This window comes from Notolabrus celidotus, chromosome 10, assembly GCF_009762535.1.
Source record: "Notolabrus celidotus isolate fNotCel1 chromosome 10, fNotCel1.pri, whole genome shotgun sequence".
Classification (NCBI taxonomy): Eukaryota; Metazoa; Chordata; class Actinopteri; order Labriformes; family Labridae; genus Notolabrus; species Notolabrus celidotus.
The window spans coordinates 4,498,563-4,521,820 of NC_048281.1; the positions used below are offsets into that span (position 1 = coordinate 4,498,563).

Sequence of the window (23,258 nt, forward strand, 5' to 3'; positions counted from 1 at the left end):
CAAAACTCGACCCAGGCCAAAAACATCACGGCAACAACAGGAATCTAGGACTGTCCAGTATCAAGGGATTTATTTCACAGTCACACTGGTTGAATTTTTGGCTAAAAAGTTACTGAATTGATTTCAAGTCACTGAATGGTTTCTGATCGTATCGTTCTAAATGAACCAATATCGTCCTTTAATCGTATCGACAACCAATCGTTGTTAAAAAGAATCATTAGACCCCCAATAAATATACATGGCCTCAGTGTGTTTAATAAGAACTCATAAAAAGCATAGATCTACATTAAGTACCTGTCTCAGCTAACAACATTATTTGCGCCTTTTTTCTGTACAAAACTTCAGCGCCCGTGTCCTAGCAACAAAAATGCCTTCATCGTCAGCGGTTTCTTTTTACGCTGTACTTATTAGCACTTACAGTTGAAAATAGTTTCACTTGAGGAACACTGCTGCACTCGACAATGTTATTTCTTCACCATCGACAAATCCGATTTGAAAGGAGGCGGGACTTCTGATATGAACTATGTCAACCACAATGGCAGAGGTCTGCTCAGAGGAGAAACTAACCACACTTGTATTCTGAGGGTAAAATTTCCAGGTTTAGAGCTACTGCTAATACTTCAATACATTTTATTACAGCTAGTTTGTGCAAAGCCTTTGATTAAAAGCAATTGATTGTTTTAAGCATTAAACAGACATCGTCACTACTAAGTGAAGTGACACAGACCACTTTGTTCAACAGAGCAACAGTAAGCGCCAGTGAGGAGCGCTATGACATTTAGGTAGTAGGTACTGCTAGCACAAAAAACAGGCCACTAGTGGACACAAATGCCCTAAATATGGGGATGGGTACAGGATATTTAACATATTTTGTTCAAAGTTTTATTAATCTTCATTTTGAGAAAACAGAACACTGTCTGACTTACATTGTGTGGAAACTAAGAACCACAATTGGAGTTCTTCCATGTGTTGTTCCAAGAAATGTGATGATTCCATCAGGGTAGAGAGTGTATTGAAAATTGAAATATTTATTCAAGGGGGATTATATATTTCATAGTCCATGTGTTTTGTGTAAAGCTGCAAGTTTAATAAATGTAACATTCCAAGCAATCCTGCCAAAACACTCTCTGATTCAAGCTTTCAGTGGATCATGGTGGACACAGATGTTACTGTTAGTATTTTATCAGTGCACTATTGATCTGACTCATGAAAATTAATTGCCTCACTTTTTGTTATCAAAAATTAAATAAAATTGCAAAATGCACTCTTTTTTAAAGTTTGACAGTTCTTCAACTTTTATATGTTTTTTAAAAGTTTAAAACTTACTCCTCCTTTTTTGTCTTGACATTTCATTTAGAAGAAATAACTGTATACAGTTTCAATTCTATCCTCTAAGTTTGATGAACTGAACATCACAAATGCACATATTCTTCTATTGCTGAGCCCACCTAATGTTACAGTTTAATTAGGGTAAGTGATTCATATTCAAATATTTATGCATGAGGAATCAAAAATGTATGTTTGGTCTTCTTCCATGTGTTTAATTAATGCTCCAAGTTTAATGACATGTAACTTTCCAAGCAAACTGCTAAAAACACTCTTCAGGTGAAGCTCTAAATCTGGCTCTGTAGCTCATTTGCTGTGTTCCAATTCAGATGATAAAATAATATGCTTTTGAATCTTCCCCTGGGGTCAGTTTGTTTTCACGCTGCAATATTATAATCATTACGAATCAGCCTCCTTTTCCCACAGCACAGGTAAACAGATGCCATGTGTACTGGTTACTTAGAGTAGATGAGTGTATTTGTCAAATGTTGGACACCACTCAATAAAATACCAGACATCATAAAGTTTAAAGTCAGAACATGAACAAGAGAAGCTTTCACATCAAAAGACATAAATGTTCCATGCGATTACACGAATAGTTTGTCTTTCCATAAGATGTTACGCACTATAATTTTGAGATTTGTTCCAACAGAGTCAGACCTTCCCTTGTGAAATAAACTACTCATGATCCAGAAAAGGGGCGAAACTGTGCGGCGAGACTTTTGATACTTAAATGCAAAAAGAAAAACCCTGCAAACCTTCAGATGTGAGCTCCAAGAATTCCTGGATCAGACGTTTTGCAAAAACAGTCTGCATTTCAATCTGTGTGGTGAACCCTACTGCTGGAGTGTGTTGCAAGAGTGCGACAGAGCCATGCTTACTGTAGGTCGGCTTTATGTTGTCTTAGATATTTATACTTGCTTGGATTATATTTGTGTTAGAGGGAGAGTGTGTGTAAGGGGATCTCTGTCAACACCAGGTTTGCTTCTACTGTTCTCCAGCCAAATCAAATGGAAGCTGAGGGACTTGGCTTGGACCACTCTCACTCGAAACACTTTTGCATTTGGCTTGATGTTGTGCAGCGGCTCCATCTGCTTTCACAGGAGTTTGAAGTCAACTCTTTAAGCATATAATGATCCTCCTCTGGAAGCCACTTTCCCATCTTCTGGGTATTCTTACATCTTAAATCACTTTTGAGATTTTTACTAAATTTCTTACTGAGTAAATGCACTGATCCACTCTGACACACACTTTCACACACATAAACGCACATGCCCACGCTATCTCACCTGGTCAGTCTGTGTGAATGATTGAACTGTTAATGGGGCAAAATCTGCGAGGATGACTCAGTCTCTAATTGCTGCAGTCAGTCATAACCAGCGAACCTCATCGAAGATTACCTAATGACTCAGTGTGCACATGTGTGTGTGTGTGTTGGAGAGTACACCTCAATGGTGCAGCGTTCCATGGGGAATAAAAATAAAGATAGAAAGAGAACATAGGAGTGACAGAGGAACAATAAATGTCCCAGCTTGAGAGTGTCTCCATTATTGACTGGGACAGAGAGAGGATGTAGATCATGGCTGGATTGTGCGTCTGAGTATGTCTCTGCCGGTCCCAGAGGATGCTGCTATGTGTCTAGGTCCACTGAGTCGGCACTGATCCCATCTTGTCTGACTTGGGGATTACAACCTCCTGACCTGCTGCTGGATGTGCTCACATACATCAACACACACACAGGGATACACACACACTGGTGGAGTAGAGGGAGATGAATGAATGAGGGGGTAAAAGGTAGGAAAGGAAAGGGGATCTAGGAATTATTGGGTTCCTGTCTTTATAGAAAATACAGTAAGGCTTTGCTAAAAAGAACAGGAAACTGAAAAGGAGACTTGTCAAATATCTGTTCTCTAATTGCTTCATATTCGCCTTTCCCTGCGCCACTTTTTTCTCAGTCTTGATCCCTCCTTTCCTCTTTCTCGCAGTTGTTCTGGACCATCATTGTAAGCCCAGTTTCCTTTCTGTTCCATTAGATTCAGCACATTTACACAGCTCCAACGCTCTACGTGTCCTTATAAGGCTATACTGAGTAACAGCATCAGGCTTGATCCCATGATCGCACAGGAAACACCACTGTCTGCCTGAAGAGTATGTATCTGTCTGAGGATATGTCTAAGATCATGATGCATGTGTGTGGGTTTCTTGGGCTGATCAGTCTACATCACTCCTGCGCCACATAGCCAGCTTTCCTCAGTCATTCAAAAATTCTGCCCCAAATCAGTCTGTAATATTTTGTTTATCAGCGTTCGCTTGTTTATCCAGGCAAGCCATCAGTGGAGTTCAGATCTTACCCGCTGTTTCTGGCACAATGCTGTTTTGTAAGATGATAAATTAACGTTGGGTGTCTCAGAGATGCCAAACAATAAGCCTCATCCAGTTTGCACAATGAGAAGAAAATTGTAATGTGATTTAGGTCTTAGTCAAATCTGCTAGTAAAGTAAATAAATGGCCTTAAATTTCTCTCATGCTTTTCAGGCACAGTTAAATGTAAGTTCATTACAGTGGAGTCACATTCAGACGGAGAGAAACGGCAAGAGCAAGCTGCACTAATGTGCTTTTCTATGAGGAAGCCAAAAGTTTAGTATTTAATCCTGCTGGTGTATGTGAGTGCTTGTTTTTGTGTGCAAATATGCACTTGTTTAAAGCTCCTGTCAGGACTTTTAGCTTGCTCTGAAACGGAATTAAATCAATACAGATGCCTCTGTATGACCTACAAAAGCCCATTATGTACAAAACTGATAACTTTGTATAGTCATTTTCAAAATCTGAAACTGCTGCTGTGAAGAAGGTGTTGCACAAAGTGATCGGGATGACACGTTGCCAAAACAGCCTTTGTGTACCCCTTACACCGGGGGTTCCCAAAGTGGGTTGCAAGACACAAATGGGGGGTCGTGAGATTGGAGAATATATGTTTTTTATGTTATCTAAAATACAGTCCCTCCAGGAAGTTGCGATTTCGCGATCGCAACTATCAACGCAAATTCAACCAATCAGCGCGATTTTTTCACGGCCCTGCAATTTTATACAATCACAGCAACTTTCTCGCAACTTTGACCAATTACCTCAATCTCAGCCCCTGCACGTCATCAGTTTTGTCATCAATTTCACTTCCTAGGAACATAAACATAAGTCCTCACTTGATCGGCACTTTTCAACAGCAAAACATGCACAGAGAACGGGTGAAGAGAGAGGACAGCAGGCAGGACAAGTGACCATGACAACGTTGTTATTTATAGATTGAGGGGCTCAGTGTTAGCTTGGTCTCTACCTGCAGCAGGTGCGCTTTATGAACCAGCTCTCCTCACCTCCATGCATCTGTCTCATCTTCATTGATGATTTTTACCCCCGGTGTGTGTTAGTGACAAAGACACAACCGGGGGACGTCTGGTTAATATTTGAGGTTTGACGTTGTTGCCGCCATCACCGTAAAAAGCTCTGCCTCTACAGCTTGATTTAATCCAGTTTGGTGATACATCAGACACGTTTAGTAAGTTTTGATCAACTCCTGGTCAACAAAGATGCAGATTCATTTCAGAGTGCGTGAACTGACTGTCTGTGCCTTTGTCACTGCGAGGTGCATTCAGGGACCGTCGTAAATGTGCAATACAGCCCTTTCATGGCATTTTTCTGTGAATAAAGAGAATCAAAACACAGTCACAGTGGCCGCATCAAGAATGTTTTCTAAAAACAACTGTAATTTAGCATATTTACTTGCCCCTGAGATGTTATTGGGGGAAAAAAGCAAAAAAACAAAAACGCAACTTTCACCGCAATTTTTTCAAAAAGCTGTCGCAAATTCAGGCGTTTCGGGCCGCAACAATCACAAAAAAATCCCGCGAAATCCTGGAGGGACTGAAAATAGTACATTTAACTCATTATAGTAACAAATATCTAAAAAAAATAATAGCTAACCTTGAAATAAAACCTTGAAAATAGAACATGTGATGAGTTTTCTGCCTTTCTTTTTGTCAGATGACTATATAACAGTCTGAGCAAAAAGATACCTATATGACATTCTCATATAGGTAGGTTAATTTTCTGCAGACCAGCTAAATGAAGCCACATTGAGACACTTTAAGGGACAGTGGGGGTTGGAAGTCTTTGGAACTTGTATTTTGGGGGTCGCAGGATGAAACGTTTTTGAACCCCTACCTTACACAACTAAGACTCACAGAGAGTGATACGATCGGCTGTCAAAAGAAAGCAGGATAAAAAATTGGGTAAAAAGAATTACCACTTTAACATCCTTGCACCCTTATATACACTACCAGTCAAAAGTTTGGACACACCTTCTCATTCAATGGTTTTTATTTATTTAAATTATTTTCAACATTGTAGATTAATACTGAAGACATCAAAACTATGAAATAATCTGGTTTTGCCATAATCTGGATTACAACAGTAGTCAAATAGGGCTATCCATTGTGTACTAACCCTACCTCTGAACAACACAACTGATGGTCTCAAACACATTAAGAATAAGAAGGCAAGTCATTCTACAAATGAACTCTCGACAAGGCTCATGTTCATTAGAAACCAATCCAGGAGACCACTTCATGAAGCAGACTGAGAGAATACCAAGAGTGTGCAAAGCTGTCATGAAGGAAAAAGGGGGCTACTTTACAGAATCTAAAATCTAAAACAGATTCTGCTTTGTTTAACACTTTTTGGTTCATTCAATAATTCCATATATGTTCTTTCAGAGTTTTGATGTCTTCAGTATTAATCTACAGTGTTTACAATCATTACAATAAATACAAACCCTTGAATGAGAAGGTGTGTCCAAACTTTTGACTGTTAATGTATATTACCTTAATCCCCTGCTCTTTTGAGCACAGCTTACTCTAAATATTTTGTGCTTCTGTACATACTTTAATTATTATTGTTATTTGATTTCATTTGTATTTACATCTTATTGTATTACTTCTGTATTAATATTCTGATACTCTCACTTATTGTACATAAGAGCAACTGTAAAGACCCCTCCCCTTGGGATAATTAACGTATTTACGATTCCGATCACTGAATGGGCCTTTTCACATTTGTACATGCCAAAAAGACTACTTCTTCTTACACATGTACAGGACAATCAGCCCACATGGGCGCCAAAATCAACACAAACTGAAAGCTCCTCACAATGCAATTGCATTTTTATGTCTGACTTGCATGAGTTAATCTGAACTTGTACTGTGCCATAAGTGATTTCTGTGTGTTGCATGTTAAGACTCTTTCCAGTAACACAGTCTTAGAGTGTGGTGTGTGTGTGTGAGTCTGCAGCCAGCAGTGCAGGCTTTGGTGATTGGGTGATGTGGTACAATATTTTCCAAAGATTTGAAGGTTAACCCAGAGCTGGTTCTAATAATGGAGACTGTAAATGTATGAGTCTATTTGGTACAGTTGGCATTCTGAGGAAGAAAACCTTTTCATTTCTCAATTTCTGCTTCTCTCATTGCATTCCAACTCTATGCTGTATTTACATGTGTGTGATGAGAAGAAGGTTTTATTCCAAATGCTCCCTTCAACCACTCTTTCTAAGTGTTCAAAGTGTTCAAATGCTATGACAGGAGAAGGATAAAGACAGTATACTTACTAACAACAACAGCATTTTATCCCCCAATGTCATATCTAATAGGAAATTATGAAGCGGAGGAGGAATGAATGGGAAACAGAGGTTCGGAAGGGACCAGAGAGAGAGAAATAGGTACATTGATAGGGAGTTATGTAGAGCATAAACAGCTCTCTTAACCCTGTCTGTTATAACAGCAGCCACACTCAGCCACAAGGTTAACTACTGTCCCTTTACTAATAGAGTTGGAGTTCGATCCCCTTCATGTACACCAATAAAAACAACTCAAGGTAGCGTGTCCACTTCTGTGTTATGATGGCTGCCATCAAGTGAACAGTTTGGAGGTCACAAAGGAAAGGGATGTGATTGTTGTGCCTGCATGTAAAGAGGGAAGAGAGTAGAGTGAAAGGGAAAAGATGTTTTTCCATCCTAATGATAAAATGCAGCTCTGTGGTTTAGATAATGTATGTCAATAAAGAGGTTTTATTGGTGATTTGTAAGGACGACACTAACAGCACTGTACTGTAATAACAACTCCTCAGTAGAATATATAGTTTGAGGATTTTGTTGTGAACATTATAATAAAAAGCAGAGTTATATAGTATGCCTCCAATGACCACAAGAATGGTCCAAAAGTACTTATTTTTGGGCATTGTGAATTATTTTTGTAGAGTGGAATCATGGGAACGGGCTGAGGGACAACGCATTGTGTTCTAAAGTAGATCTAGATCTGAGTCACAATCAAACAATGATATGCCAATATTAGCCCGGGTGAAGGTCTGTGCTGAGTGCTCTTCATGACTGTACATTATCAGGGTTTGTACACTTTTTTCATGGTCAAATTCAAGTACTTTTCAAGGACTTTTAAGGTCAACTTTCAAACTTTTCAAGTACTGTCAGCAGTTTTTGCATAATGTGATAGAATCGAGTCTCGATGACAAACACTGCGTCGTATTTTTATACGAGAATTGTCGCCGACCGCGGTACGGCTGCTGGGAACCATCACACCACCTACAGGTTATATGGCACAGTGCTTCTACATCACACCACCTACATGTTATATGACACAGTGCTTCTACATTACACCACCTACATGTTATATGGCACAGTGCTTCTACATCACACCACCTACATGTTATATGGCACAGTGCTTCTACATCACACCACCTACATGTTATATGACACAGTGCTTCTACATCACACCACCTACATGTTATATGACACAGTGCTTCTACATTACACCACCTACATGTTATATGACACAGTGCTTCTACATTACACCACATACATGTTATATGGCACAGTGCTTCTACATCACACCACCTACATGTTATATGGCACAGTGCTTCTACATCACACCACATACATGTTATATGGCACAGTGCTTCTACATTACACCACCTACATGTTATATGACAGTGCTTCTACATTACACCATCTACATGTTATATGACAGTGCTTCTACATTACACCACCTACATGTTATATGACAGTGCTTCTACATTACACCACCTACATGTTATATGACAGTGCTTCTACATTACACCACCTACATGTTATATGACACAGTGCTTCTACATTACACCACCTACATGTTATATGACAGTGCTTCTACATTACACCACCTACATGTTATATGACAGTGCTTCTACATCACACCACCTACATGTTATATGACAGTGCTTCTACATCACACCAGCTACATGTTATATGACAGTGCTTCTACATTACACCACCTACATGTTATATGGCACAGTGCTTCTACATCACACCACCTACATGTTATATGACACAGTGCTTCTACATCACACCACCTACATGTTATATGACACAGTGCTTCTACATCACACCACCTTGTTATATGACAGTGCTTCTACATTACACCACCTACAGGTTATATGACACAGTGCTTCTACATCACACCACTTACATGTTATACGGCACAGTGCTTCTACATCACACCACCTACATGTTATATGGCACAGTGCTTCTACATCACACCGCCTACAGGTTATATGACAGTGCTTCTACATCACACCACCTACATGTTATATGACAGTGCTTCTACATCACACCACCTACATGTTATATGACACAGTGCTTCTACATCACACCACCTACATGTTATATGACACAGTGCTTCTACATCACACCACCTACATGTTATATGACACAGTGCTTCTACATCACACCACATACATGTTATATGGCACAGTGCTTCTACATCACACCACCTACAGGTTATATGACACAGTGCTTCTACATCACACCACCTACATGTTATATGACAGTGCTTCTACATCACACCACCTACATGTTATATGACACAGTGCTTCTACATCACACCACCTACATGTTATATGACACAGTGCTTCTACATCACACCACATACATGTTATATGGCACAGTGCTTCTACATTACACCACCTACATGTTATATGACAGTGCTTCTACATTACACCATCTACATGTTATATGACAGTGCTTCTACATTACACCACCTACATGTTATATGACAGTGCTTCTACATTACACCACCTACATGTTATATGACAGTGCTTCTACATTACACCACCTACATGTTATATGGCACAGTGCTTCTACATTACACCACCTACATGTTATATGACAGTGCTTCTACATTACACCACCTACATGTTATATGACAGTGCTTCTACATCACACCACCTACATGTTATATGGCACAGTGCTTCTACATCACACCGCCTACAGGTTATATGGCACAGTGCTTCTACATCACACCACCTACAGGTTATATGGCAAGTGCTTCTACATCACACCACCTACATGTTATATGACAGTGCTTCTACATCACACCACCTACATGTTATATGGCACAGTGCTTCTACACCACACCACCTACAGGTTATATGGCACAGTGCTTCTACATCACACCACCTACATGTTATATGACAGTGCTTCTACATCACACCACCTACAGGTTATATGGCACAGTGCTTCTACACCACACCACCTACAGGTTATATGGCACAGTGCTTCTACATCACACCACCTACATGTTATATGACACAGTGCTTCTACATCACACCACCTACATGTTATATGGCACAGTGCTTCTACATCACACCACCTACATGTTATATGACAGTGCTTCTACATCACACCACCTACATGTTATATGACACAGTGCTTCTACATCACACCACCTACATGTTATATGGCACAGTGCTTCTGCATCACACGACTAGCATGTAGTATAAACAGGCGGTTAGCATAAAGCAATAATAGGCTAATTAACGTGTAGGTACACCTGTAAACTTGCCTTTCAAATGACTGGAGAGTGCCGACTCTCCCATAGTGAAAAGTCTGATCTCTTTTTTGCCGACTTTGCAGCAGGCAACGCGTGTGTTTGCTCCACGTCTTATCCATAGTTTATATTTATCGCTTTCCAGCCAACGTTAATTGAACCGACAACCTCCCGCAATGTTGGTCTATGCACTGTCAGAATTGGACATCCCATTAGTTAAAATGGGCTGCCTCCTCCTGCTTATCAGACAACTTAATTGGCAGTCTTCATGTCAGGACAAATCCTATTACCTTGACGGACAGCTGGATTTCGTGGGATCAAGCTAGAATTGAAATATCATGCTGGTATCATGAGATCATACACGAAAAGCTGCCTCCAATGAAACTGATTTGTTAAGTCTTTCCAACGTTAACACATTTCCATCATCACAGAGAAACATTCATATGTAGCCAAACCATAGAAAGCTTAAGTCTCAATAATAAACATAAAGTTTCAACTCATTTTGCATTAAAAAAGAAAAAAGAAACCTAACCAAAAGACTGCAATGAAGGTCTTTAACAGCGACAGAATCAAACTTTGAAACTGAACTACAAACGCTACTTCTACCCAAATTCAAGCAAATACTGATCAATATATTAAGATTTGACTCTTGTCCATAGATACAGAGCGATATGTTTGATAAAAATATATCTTCCGACGACTCAAAAACCCGTCCTGACTTCACCTCACTGTCCAAAGACAGATATATCTGCACTGCTGCACAGCTTTATTGTGCTTCTGCAGGATGGAAAACTGTGTTCATTGTTAGTCATGGGTGTCAGTGGGCGATACTCATGACTAATTCACCCACATGCACACAGTCAGTGGCACTAAATTGTGTTATTATTGTGAAAAGGCTTTCAGTCTTTGCCCAGGTCAACACTCCATGTCAGCGTTGAAGTATTTCTGATCTGTTCGAACCTATTGCCTATGGCTTTGTTTTTCTTAAACCACGTCCAGAGCGTTACCAGGAAAGATGTGGGAATCATGTTCACTCTGCATTGGAGTGTGTGATTATTAAAGCCTTGATAGAGTTTTTAAAATGTAAAGTGGTAAATGTTGCCTTTTCTAAGTGAGCTGAAAACAATGCTTTTATGGAAACCCAGTGTGTTTCTTGGTGACGGTATCGTCAGTTTATTTATCAGCTCAGTATTCATCACACAGAAGATGAAGGTGTCCGATAAAGGCATGAAATTAAGTTACGGGTAATAAAAAAAGAGAAGTGAGGCAGAAGTAGAAAAATGTTACAGGAATCACATGCTGGGTTTTTCCCAAATCCTATTGTCCATCAGACAATAGCACGGCTGTCTCTGGACAGTGACAGTGACAAGGTTAGAGAGAATATTGGACCCAGTTCAGAGGAGTGGAACCTTGAACCAAAAGACAAAGAGAAATTCCACAAACACACACACACACACTTATAAAACACAGCTGCACACACACTTTGGTCCACATACAGCAGAGGGCCGGACACAGTTCTGACAGTAGAGGGAATTCAGTCTCAATCAACAGGATATGATACAAGATCCTCTCAGAACTGCTCATGGGCAGCATGAGAAGGCAGCACAGATGAGCAGTTTTACCTTTTTGATCTTGGCTTCCAGTAACAACTAACCTGTATTATGTTTTCCTAGACTGATTGGAGGTAGCAGTGACTCCTGTCGTTAAATGTTGCTTGCCCATGATTATCTTCAAAGGAAAGGAAAAGACTGCGACTGAAACATGTATTGTATTGTTTGCTGCAACCCACAAGAGCAGTGGCAGGTGAATGACAGACTTTAGTGCTGTATAAGTTCTGTATCAACAACAACCATGTAAGGACATTTAAAAAGACCCCTGCTATACCTTTGAGGTGTTGTACAATGGCTAACCACTTCTCACAATACATTTCTTCCTAATGTAACTCCCCTGCTGACTGATTCAGTAACAAAAAGTGTTTTTATCCTGTATTTTGACATATCTTAGGAACAAATATCAAAATGACATGATGTCTGACATAAGAATGACATGTCATGAGCATGACTGACTTCCTGCCAAGCTCTGGACTTATTCCTTTGCATTGTGTGTATAAATGTCTTAATATGTCTGATGGAAGACTGGAATATCAAATCAGTAAAAACATTCTGACCACCTGGCTGGATACTCTTTAGCCTGATTTCCAAGCTTCATTAGAGAGAACATTATATTGAACAGGGAGAAACAGAGGACAGAAGGGAACAGCTGGCTGGACACGAACAGGCACATACACACAGTATCAGAGGGGGAAGCAATTTGAGGAATGAAGTATTATTTTCCAAACCCACAAATCCCAAGTTTGAGACCAGGATCCTGCCAGCCAGTCTGCAAGAACCTTTCTGTGTGGGGTTTGTATACTTTTGTTTCTAGGAGGGTGCTTTCCAACAGTCCAGAGAGATGCAGTTTAAATGTGATAGAAATGTCCCATAGGTCTGAATATAACAGTCAGCGCTCACTACTCTCTAAATGTTTCATAGCACTTCAGAACGAGTGTTATTGAACTCCATGGTGAAGAAGAAAAAAGCCAACAATCTAATTCAATGATTGTTCATTGACTGACTTTATAAGCAGATGTCTATATGGGTATAATGAGGATGAACAGGTGTGCTATGCAAAATGAAGAAATGCTTCACACTTCATTATGATATCTAGAGACATTATTATAAATGTCTACCTGCTCATGATTTAGATTTTTCATTTTTGATTTTAATATGTAAAATATCTTCATCATTGAGACATGATCCTTATCATTCATAAGAAACACACACATAGTGACTGCTCTGTGCAGTAAATAAATAAATAAACAATCACAAGTGAATGTGGAAATTTAGGAGCCAAATGCTCGTCTAATGGCTTGATCTTTTTTGATTCCTACATTTGAAACACACTTCTCACACCTGAATAGAGACCTGTCAATCAAAGAGTTAGGCCACGCCCACACAGTCCTGAGAAATACGAATGAGACCATCAGGAAAAATCTTGACAGTAATGTTTCATGCCTGTAACCGTAATGAGAGGGTAGGTGTCAGAACAGACGACTGACTGCACGCTGAAGAAACAGGCTATGAGTGGTTATGTATCAATGTTACAAGACAGCAGGAGGAGACCTGAGTCAGAAAACTTGACTTATACGTGTCAGGACAAGGTAAATTAAGAGATATGAGGTATCGCTTTGTCAAAGTGACAAGTAGAAAGTTCCTCACAGGAGCTTTAAAGGTGACATATCATGCAAAATGGACTTTTTAATGGTTCTCTACCTGAAATATGTGTCCCTGGCATGTCTACAAACCCCCCAAGAATGAAAAAAATCCATTCTGCCCCTGTTCTGATTTCTCCACCTTTCTGTAAATGTGTGTGAAACGAGCCGTTTCAGACTTCAGTGTTTTTGTTACGTCACAACAATATCCGGTCTGTCACGGAGTCAGAGCTCGGAGCTTGTTCAGCCCATAGACTGTATAAAATACAACTCAAACCCTCCTCCGTTTTTCATTACCTGCACACATGTGTGCTAACAAGGAGCTTAGGAGGGAGGCATGCTAGTTGTAGGCTGTCTTAATAAACACAAAGGTCGGTTTTACTCCCCACGTCTGCAGATTTGAAGATCGAGTGGATGATTTTTATTTATCATGGATAAGTGCTAGCGCTAGTTAGTATAGCTACATAGCTACATGTTGTAGCTGTGTACCAAGACACACGTCTACATACTGATAAATAAAACAACAAGAAACACTAAACCTGTGACCAATCCTTCAGAAAAGGTCCCGCTGCCTTTCTGGCAGAGGTCGGTTTTACTCCCCACGTCTGCAGATTTGAAGATCTAGTGGATGATTTTTATTTGTCATGGATAAGTGCTAGCGCTAATTAGCATAGCCACATAGCTACATGTTCATAGCTGTAGCTGTGTACCAAGACACACATCGACATACTGACAAATAAAACAACAAGAAACACAGAATCTGTGACCAATCCTTTAGAAAGGTCCCGCTGCCTTTCTGGCAGAGGTTGGTTTTACTCCCCACGTCTGCAGATTTGAAGATCTAGTGAATGATTTTTATTTATCATGGATAAGTGCTAGCGCTAGTTAGCATAGCCACATAGCTACATGTTCGTAGCTGTGTACCAAGACACACGTCGACATACTGATAAATAAAACAACAAGAAACACTAAATCTGTGACCAATCCTTCAGAAAGGTCCTGCTACAGGCGCCTCTCCGTCAGGATCAGATTCTGGATCAGATTCAGAGGGTTGAAGTAACGTGATCTCTGAGCAGCCGTGTATATTCAGCCAACATGTAAACATTAGATCAACGTACTGGAGAGCCGAGGCACATCCACTTCCTGAGGGGGCGTGGTCAGAGAGAAAACAGAGTGTTCTGAGGAGGACTGAAGAAGAGGGCTTTTCAGGCATGCCAAAATCTGATTTCAAAGTGTTTTTTTGAGCATAAACTTTGAAGACATGTTTTGGGGACCTCTTAGACCAATATATATTGATGAAAAAAGCGTGATATGTCACCTTTAAGTCTTGTAACGGACATATTGTGTCTGTTTATCACTGTAGAGTCAACAAGACAATAACAGAACTGTCAAATCAGTAGCTGTGACATTCTCCCTGAATTACAATTATGTTACTATAGTTTAGATTAAGTTTTAACTATATGGGAGACCTGCAAAAAGTGTTCCAAGAACCTCCATGAACTGAACCCAAGTTTACAGATGAAGAAACATTAACAGTACCTCAATAAGTTCTAAATCTGAGGCCTCCGCGTCATTTAATGTTGAATCATACTCTGAAATATCATCAGTAATTAAAAGACTTCCTGTAAATCAACCCACATATCTGAGCTCAAAGTACAGGGAAAAGTAGAATCAGCTTCTCATTCTAATTAAATCCCGTAATCGAGGCTGTGTCACAACGCCCACTGTAACAATCGGCTTCCATTGCCTCTGTGGAGGATTGTGTGCAAATGCAAGTGTGACAACAGCAACAGCACCCTGTTGATTTAGTTCCCCTGTCCTTAGGGAGAAAGTCTGTTGCTGTCTTCCAAAATACACACACCCACCCACGAGCGCACAATGCACTCACTTAGAAACAAACTTGTGGTGCGGCTTTTCTTGCAAGATAATTGGTTTTAGGCAAACATAATTCTGCTGGCAGAGACAGCTAAGCCATAACCATGAATCAATGAGATGGTAATGGAGCCATAGGGAAAAACACACACACACGCACACATACACACACACACACACACACACACACACACACATACACACAAACACACACACAGTATACTGTGGCAGCGTTGCATGAGGAACTCTCCCTCCTTTTTCTCTCTCTACACTTAAGTTGCCATTGCTTTTACTTTTCATAGTCGTTCAGCAGATCCTATACAGAAAAATAAAAACATCTTAAGGAGAAACAAACAAACCAATAAAAAGTGAAATTGAATTAGCTTGCCGTCGGCTCACCTCCATAACCATTACTTCCCCTTCTCCCCTTCCACTCAAAGCCAGTCAGGTAAATAATCGCCTCTGCTTTAATTAATAAATGCATCATCCCTAATGAGAAGGGCTTGGTAGGCACTTTGGCGATTGCTCCAGGTCTGATTTCCTTTTGATATTTTTTTTCTTTTTTCAACTTTCAAACTTCAAACTTAATTTCCACCTCTGAAGCATGCTAATTGCTCTCCCTCTCCTCTTTATAAACAACAACAAAGTTTTCTCATTTGGAGGCAGAGACTGGTGTAATGTGTGGCTATCGATCGCAGGGGAGAGGAGATTGCCCCTGGCCAGTCGTAAAGCAAATGACTTTAAGATCTGAATTAAAGTGGGATAGGTAGAACTTTGGATCAACACGCCGTGTGGATGCAACGACAAAGGCCATATAGTTCTGAATCATTCAATATTACTTTCCTTATTTTGTAAATAAAAGTCTTAACACTTCAGTGCACCCAAGTGCCTGAAATGAGAAGTAATAGGTAGAGCTGTTTGATCTTAATCATCAATAAATCATTTTGTAGATTTATTGTTTGGTCCATTAAAAGTCTTTAAATAGTGAAAAATGACCAATAAATATCCTGATAGAAATACAGAGGCAGACAAATCTCTAAACTCTGCTGTCTAACTACAGACTTGACTTTTTACTTGACTTAGTGGGTTGGCAATGAACAAGTTACTGATTATCTTTAGTGATTATTATACACCAGTCAGCCATAACATCCACCACGTGCTTAATATTTCATAGGCTCCATTTCAACAAGTCAGGGCAAAAACAGCCTGGCCTGACCAGAATTGGACTCCACTAGACCTCTGAAGATGTGCTGTGGTATCTGGTTAGTCTTGTTAGTTCGGAGGTCGGGCCTCTATGTGTCTCACTTGTTTTACAAGAACATCCCACAAATGTGGAGTGAGATATGGGAAAATTTGGTTTCCAAGTCCAGCTCTGACCAGAGGTTCAGTTCTGATGTTCACATGTCCGTGGATAAGGCTCCAGTAGCTTCTCTGTTGGATTGGACCACATGGGCCTGCCTTTGACCCCCATGCTCATCAATAAGCTTTGGCGCCCCATGACCCTGTCAACGGTTCACAGGTTTTCCTTCCTTTGACCACTTTTGGAAGGTACTGAACACTGCAGACAGGAACATCCCAAAAGAGCAGCAGCTTGCAGATGCTCTGACCGAGTCATCTAGCTATCCCAATTTCAGAACAATCTTTCCATTTGCGCCTCCACTGGCTCCCTGTTAAGTACCGCATCTCCTATAAACTCCTCCTCCTCACTTACAAATCCCTGCATGCCCTTGCCCCCCAATAACCTGGCTGACCTCCTCCACCAAAACACTCCATCATGGAACCTATGGTCTTCGGACCTGGTTCTCCTCTCCATCCCCCGGACTAAGCAGCAGACTTTTGGAGACAGAGCCTTCAGTGTGGCAGCCCCGACTCTGTGGAACTCTCTCCCTCCTGACACTTGCAACGCCCCAACCCTGGACACTTTTAAAGAAGCGGTCAAAACGCATCTTTTCCTCAAGGCCTTTCCCCATTAGCTAGTGTTATCCCCACCTACCCCCCAGACCCCCTACCTGACCCTGTGAAGCGACCTTGGGTTTCTTGAAAGGTGCTATATAAATCCCAGTTGTTAATATTATTATTACTTGCTGCCTTACACTATAAAGACATGTCAATGATATTGACGTCACCTGACAGTGATCACAATGTTACAGCTGACCAGTGTATATTGTTTGATAAGCTGAGTTTAGGGTGACGTTTTCACAGAAGTTGAAAGCTACTAATATTACCAAATCAAACTCATATTGAATAATATTATTTCAATCTTTGATCTAACAAATATGTAATCAATAGGTCAACAATATGCAGTCACAGGAAACCTGATGTCGCCTTGTTGTACTGGGTCATTTTAGAATTGATTTGAAATGTATCATCATCACTGCATCCACTAGTCCGCCGCATGGCCTGTCACCTGGCTACATTGACCAGGTAGCGCCTTCAAGCTTTTTCCACAATCAAACCCTAAGAGCAGAAGAGTGACTGAACCTTACCCTTAATACTCTGGAAGATTCAATCTGAGGAAATCTTGGAACTTCTAACTTCAGTTTTGAGATGACTCCATTCCTCTGTACTCATATTCCTCTCTGCCCTGTTTGACATCCTAACTTACTTTCTATTTATCACTGTAGGCCATATAAAACTAACCAAATGAAGAGAACCAGAACACACACATTATTAACATTGCATAAGTGGAAGGTCAGAGATACTAACGACTATGCTGAGTAATTGCGTGCAGACTCCACCTGTTTACATGACATGCTGAGGCAGCGCAATGTTCTTGTAGCTGAGAAAATCACTTGTTGAACTCAAGCACTGAGTCAGTAATTACATTTAAAGAACTTATTCCAGGTATTCTAATTCCTGTGAGCAGCACAGAGTTCTATTACATCAACTGTACTCTCTAATGAACCAGCACACAGAGCTGCTCTCTTATTCAACACTAGAAGCTTGTAGCCTGGAATAATGTCACCCCTCTTAGAGATGCATATCAACCTAACTCACACATCTCAAAGTGCTACAAAAGGTGCATTTCGACCAAGAGTTCCGGGGTCTTTTAGCCCCCAGAACTACTTTACCCTGAACTAAAAGGTTCCTGTGCCACCATTGTTGTCTGCGTTTCAACCACGGGCTGAAGTCCCGAGTAGATTGTGCAAATCAGGCCAGTGACGTATGGAGGGGGAAAAAAGTAAATGCACTACACCACCAGACCAGTAGAGGGCAGTAAAACAAAGACAGAGACCATTCATCATAGATGAAACCATAGAAGCAGACGGACAGGCAGGTATCATTATGATAGCAACACAACAGTTAGCCTGTTAGCATGAAGAGACTCAGCTGGTGCTGTTTTAGATGGTGCTATATTTCATCACAGATGGATTCACTGAATCAACACGTGAGAGGAGATAAGCACGAGTAGCAAAGACGTTTCAACACGGCTTTAAAATCCTTTTGAACTCAAAAAGCCGTGGCAGAGATCGACCGGTGTATTGGTTTAAACAGCGACCCTGTTAACTGCAGACTCTCAGCCGGATGCATCCCTCATAAACGTCTTTAGACGATCATTAAATATCTGATGAGGATATTTTGAAATCTTAATAAAAACTAAACTAATTTGCATTCCCAGGAACTCCCTCTGTGTTTCAACAGCTGTGTAAACTCCACAAACACTGACACGTTCAGCTGAAGGTCTCCAGTTTACAGGGTCACTTTTAAAACCGTAACACCTGGAGAGACACATTCACGGTGTGCTGAGAGAAGACTACTGTTACAAGCTGCTAAATCAAGTGAATCACAGCTTCTTCTTTTGAAAAGTACACACACATACAAAAAAGATAGAACAAATCAAAACTAATGAAAGAAAGAGAAATCAAGTGAATCACAGATGTGTGTGATGTTATTGTGGACGGCGGGCGGAATAAAAAAACACTGCGGTGAATCTACCAATCAGACACGTTCAGCATTGCTGGCCCTGCCCCCCGAAAATCCTGGGACCTTTGAAAAGTACTTCCCCCCTAACAGGGGGTTTTTAGGGGGGAGATTAATACCCCTGAACTAAATTTAGACCCTGGTTCCACCGGTTTCAGAATGCTCTTTGAGACAAGAGTTAAAGTAACCTGATAACTAATCAGAATCAGAATCAGAAATACTTTATTTATACGAATAAAATAATATAAATTGGATTAATAATAAGTATATACAGAGGCGCAGAATAGTTAGAGTTTGCTATGTAGAAAAGCACTGGGAATGAAGGTGTAATATATAGGATGTTGAAGTGCACAGTGTATTGCACGTTATTGCACAGAGTACAGGATATAGTTCAGTCATCAGAGGGAGGAGTTTAGTAAGAGTGTTTAGTAAACAATAAGTCTGCTAAAGCCATGTACAAAGGTATTTATGGTTTGCAGGGCACTTAAAAATGTGGAATAAAGAGCACAGGCTTGGCCTAATAGTTAAGTTGCACGCCCATATAGCAGGTGGCACGGGTTCAACTCCAGCCTGCAGCCGCTTTCCTATCATTCTCCTCCTTTCTCCTCAGTCCACTGTCCTGTCCTCTGCAAATAAAGGTGTAAAAGCCCCGAAAAAAACTTTGTGTGCCCCATTTAGGCTTTAGTTCTCTTTGCGTCAGTCAGTGGTTCGATTCCCTGCAATGACTCTTTGCTGCATGTCTTCCTCCACTCTCGACTCCCCACATTTTTCCTGTCTCTCTAGCTGTCTCATCCAATAAAGGAGGAGTGCTCCCTAAATCACAAGCCCAATGCTAAACTGTCCACAATTAAGAGGTTTTGGTATGCATGTGCTCTGATAACAATGTATCACATCTTAGACTTCAGGCCTTTAACTAACATGAGTACTAAAAGGCTGTATTAACAGCTAAATTGAAAGGACGGGTGGATATCTGCAATTGAGAAGAAGTGCATTGGCTTTCTGACTGACAAGGAAATAATGGCTTTGTCAGAATTCTTACAATAAACCTGATACCCAGAGAAAGATTTATAATAGCACTACTTCAATTTTCTGAGAAGCATCTGCAGCAAATTTAATCATTGCAGTTTGACACCTGGTACCAGTGTGGGAGGTTACAAGAAATGATGGCATCACATCACGTTTTTTGAGCTTCTCCAGCGTGACACAGACGGTTTAATGTGTTCTCTGAGGACATGACTACGATTCTGTGACTGGAAAAAGCGTACCTGCAAGATGACAAGTGTGTAAAATCTCTATTTATCTCCTCTGTGTCTCATCCTCGGCGTAAAGTGGATCATATCAGAGCTATCAGCTCAATGCCTACAGGAGCCATTCACGTCAAAGAGCACCTCGCGACTGACAGCTAAAGGGCTTTGATCACTCGACAAACGCAATAAAAGCAGTGATCACGCTGATAGCGGGAAGGGAGTAAGACATCTCACAAATACTCAGAACACATATACACACTGAAGAGGGCTGCAGGTGAGATCACTTGGCTATCCCACTGAAAGAAAACCTGCTGATGAAAGGCCGATCAGGAAATGCTTCAGATAAGGAGATTATGAGCTCAACTTGCATGTGTGTGGACTTCCTTTGACAATGTAGGAGAGCACAATGTGTGTGTCAAAGCTCCTCACCCTGTGAGCGTCATTTTCATGTCCTCTGCGTCGCAGGTCCTCTTCATAAGGTGGAGCTACTCCCTCTCTCCTTGCCTGCTGGTATTCTCTTCTCAGCTGCTGGATCCGGTCCACACTGAACACAAACAGAGGAACAAAAGCACAAGGTTGGTTTAAGGAGAGAGAATCTAGATCATTCTGAATACCGAGTGTGACAGGGTTAAAACAGAATTTCCAGACCTCTATATCTAAGATAACGGTCTGGAAATTTTGTGTGTTGTAACCAAGCGGCAACCTTGGTCTTAAAATATGAAGCCCATGCTGAAGTGTTATAAACTGCAATTCATCCAGAATCAGCTTGAGGCTGGGTGCAGAATCACCGGAAACCACATACACACCCATTCAAAGAAGACGATCTTTACAGCAGTAATAAACATGTTTACAGCCTGGTTCAAAAAACGGCTTGGTTCTACGTAGCTAATGTCCCTATAGGCACACACTGTACGGGGGTAAAAAAATTCTAACGCAACGGTTTAGAAGATATTAAGATTATGAGTTTTTTGGGGTGTCCCTCCATGCCCCCGCGGCCTGGTTCATCAGTCGCGGGGCGTGGCGGGGGGGATTGGCCCTGCCGCCTCCGCCCTCCCCCCGCTCGGGGGGATTGGCGGGCTCTGGTCCTGGTCCTGCCCGGCTGCCTGGCTGTCTGCTCCTGGTGCTGGGCCCCCTCGGCCCTGGTGGCTCCTTTGGCTCTGTCTTGGGGGGCTGTGGGGGCGGTGTTGTGGAGGTGTTCCTTGGGGGGGCTGCGGGATCTCTCCCCCCTCGCCCCCCTTTCCTCCTGCTGGGTGACCTGGGGGTCGCCCTGGGTGCTCCGGCGGTACCTGTTTGCTTCCGGTCTGGGTCCTTGGCTTGTCCCCTGGCCTAGGTCTCCCACAGCGGGTTGGGTCCTTCGTTCTGACTGCTCTCGCGGCCCGGGTGCTGGGCTGAACCGCTCGGCTGATCTGACCCAAGTGGTATCATCTGCACCAGTGGTGGTCCAGCACGGCGGCAACCCTCTGCGACCCAAGCTTCAGTAATGATTGTGGACACTAAGGGTTGCTTAATCATTAGAATCACCGCACAGAGTTTTTTTTTGGCGTCATGGTGAGATGGTCCCTCTGCATCTAAGTGTCTTAGGTCTCTCTCTCCTTCTCTTTCCCTGCCCCTTTGTATATCCTTTTGTAATCTTTCTTTTACTTTCTCTTATTTATTTTTGGCCCACCTAGGTGTGCACGCCCTCTTTTACAGAACATGATATTAGCTGTCAATAAAAGATAGGCCAGAGTTCTAAGAGGGATGGTGATGGTCGCATGCACACAGTCACAAGCACAGAAGAAAAAGGTTTTCTTTCTTTTCTTTTGCTGCAAGAATAAATTGCATTAATATTTGACAGTTTGTGACAAACATGACACAAACCAGAAATATATATGCAGACAAGAGAAAAGAAAAAATAAAAATAAATAAATAAATAAATAAATAAATAAGATTATGAGTTTTTGCCCAAATAAGGACATGACTGACTTGACTGACAGGCATGTCAGGCTCAAACTCCGCCTCTTTACCTCACACTACGCTTGGTTGAGTTCAGCATTTCCAATATGGCTCCCACTGACAATTGGATTCAAAACAGTGCTCAGGAACAGACGGGTGACGTCAATGAGATTAAGTCCATTATTTATAGAGTCTATGGTGTAAATCATCGCATCGAAATCAAGGATTTTAAGAGCAGACGTGTTGAATTATGATTCACAGACTCAAGACAGTTCGTACTCAGGTGCTCACAGCTGAATCACATCAACATAACAAAAACAGACTTCAAACTAAGAGTGACATCACCACAAACCAGCTGTCCAAATGATGAACCATCCAACTGAAGACATCTGTTTGTTCACAGAGTAATTCACCCCACACGAGCCTGCAGAGGTTTGACTGCAGATATATAAAAAAACAGAGAGACCCACCTGTGTATGCGCAGACATACACAAGGATAAATATTTTGATGGTTCTGTCAACTGCCTACGTCTATATCTGTTTTTCCATCTTTGTGTTTCTCTCTTGCAAAAGGGAAGAAAACAGAAACATCAGTTATATGAATATTCCTGCTCTCTGTCAACACAGGAAAAATACAGCATATCAACACTGAACCCTGGGCACCCTTATGAGTAATGCACATCGACACATATCCACCCACACATAATGGAAATATGGCAAGTCATACAGTACAAGTATGCATGTGCCTGTATGCACTGGTAGAACCTGCAGTGTGCAATTACATTAACCGAG

The 23,258-nt window shown here is 41.2% G+C and overlaps 1 protein-coding gene across 1 annotated transcript in view; it reads right to left on the bottom strand.

The window, feature by feature from the left end:
* The window catches only part of LOC117820758 (partitioning defective 3 homolog B-like), a 231,361-nt gene that overhangs the window by 78,927 nt on the left and 129,176 nt on the right, over positions 1-23,258 (bottom strand). Inside the window, exon 12 of the mRNA XM_034694677.1 lies at positions 20,961-21,075. Coding sequence (XP_034550568.1) covers positions 20,961-21,075 — 115 coding nt within the window. The remainder of the gene's footprint in view (positions 1-20,960; positions 21,076-23,258) is intronic.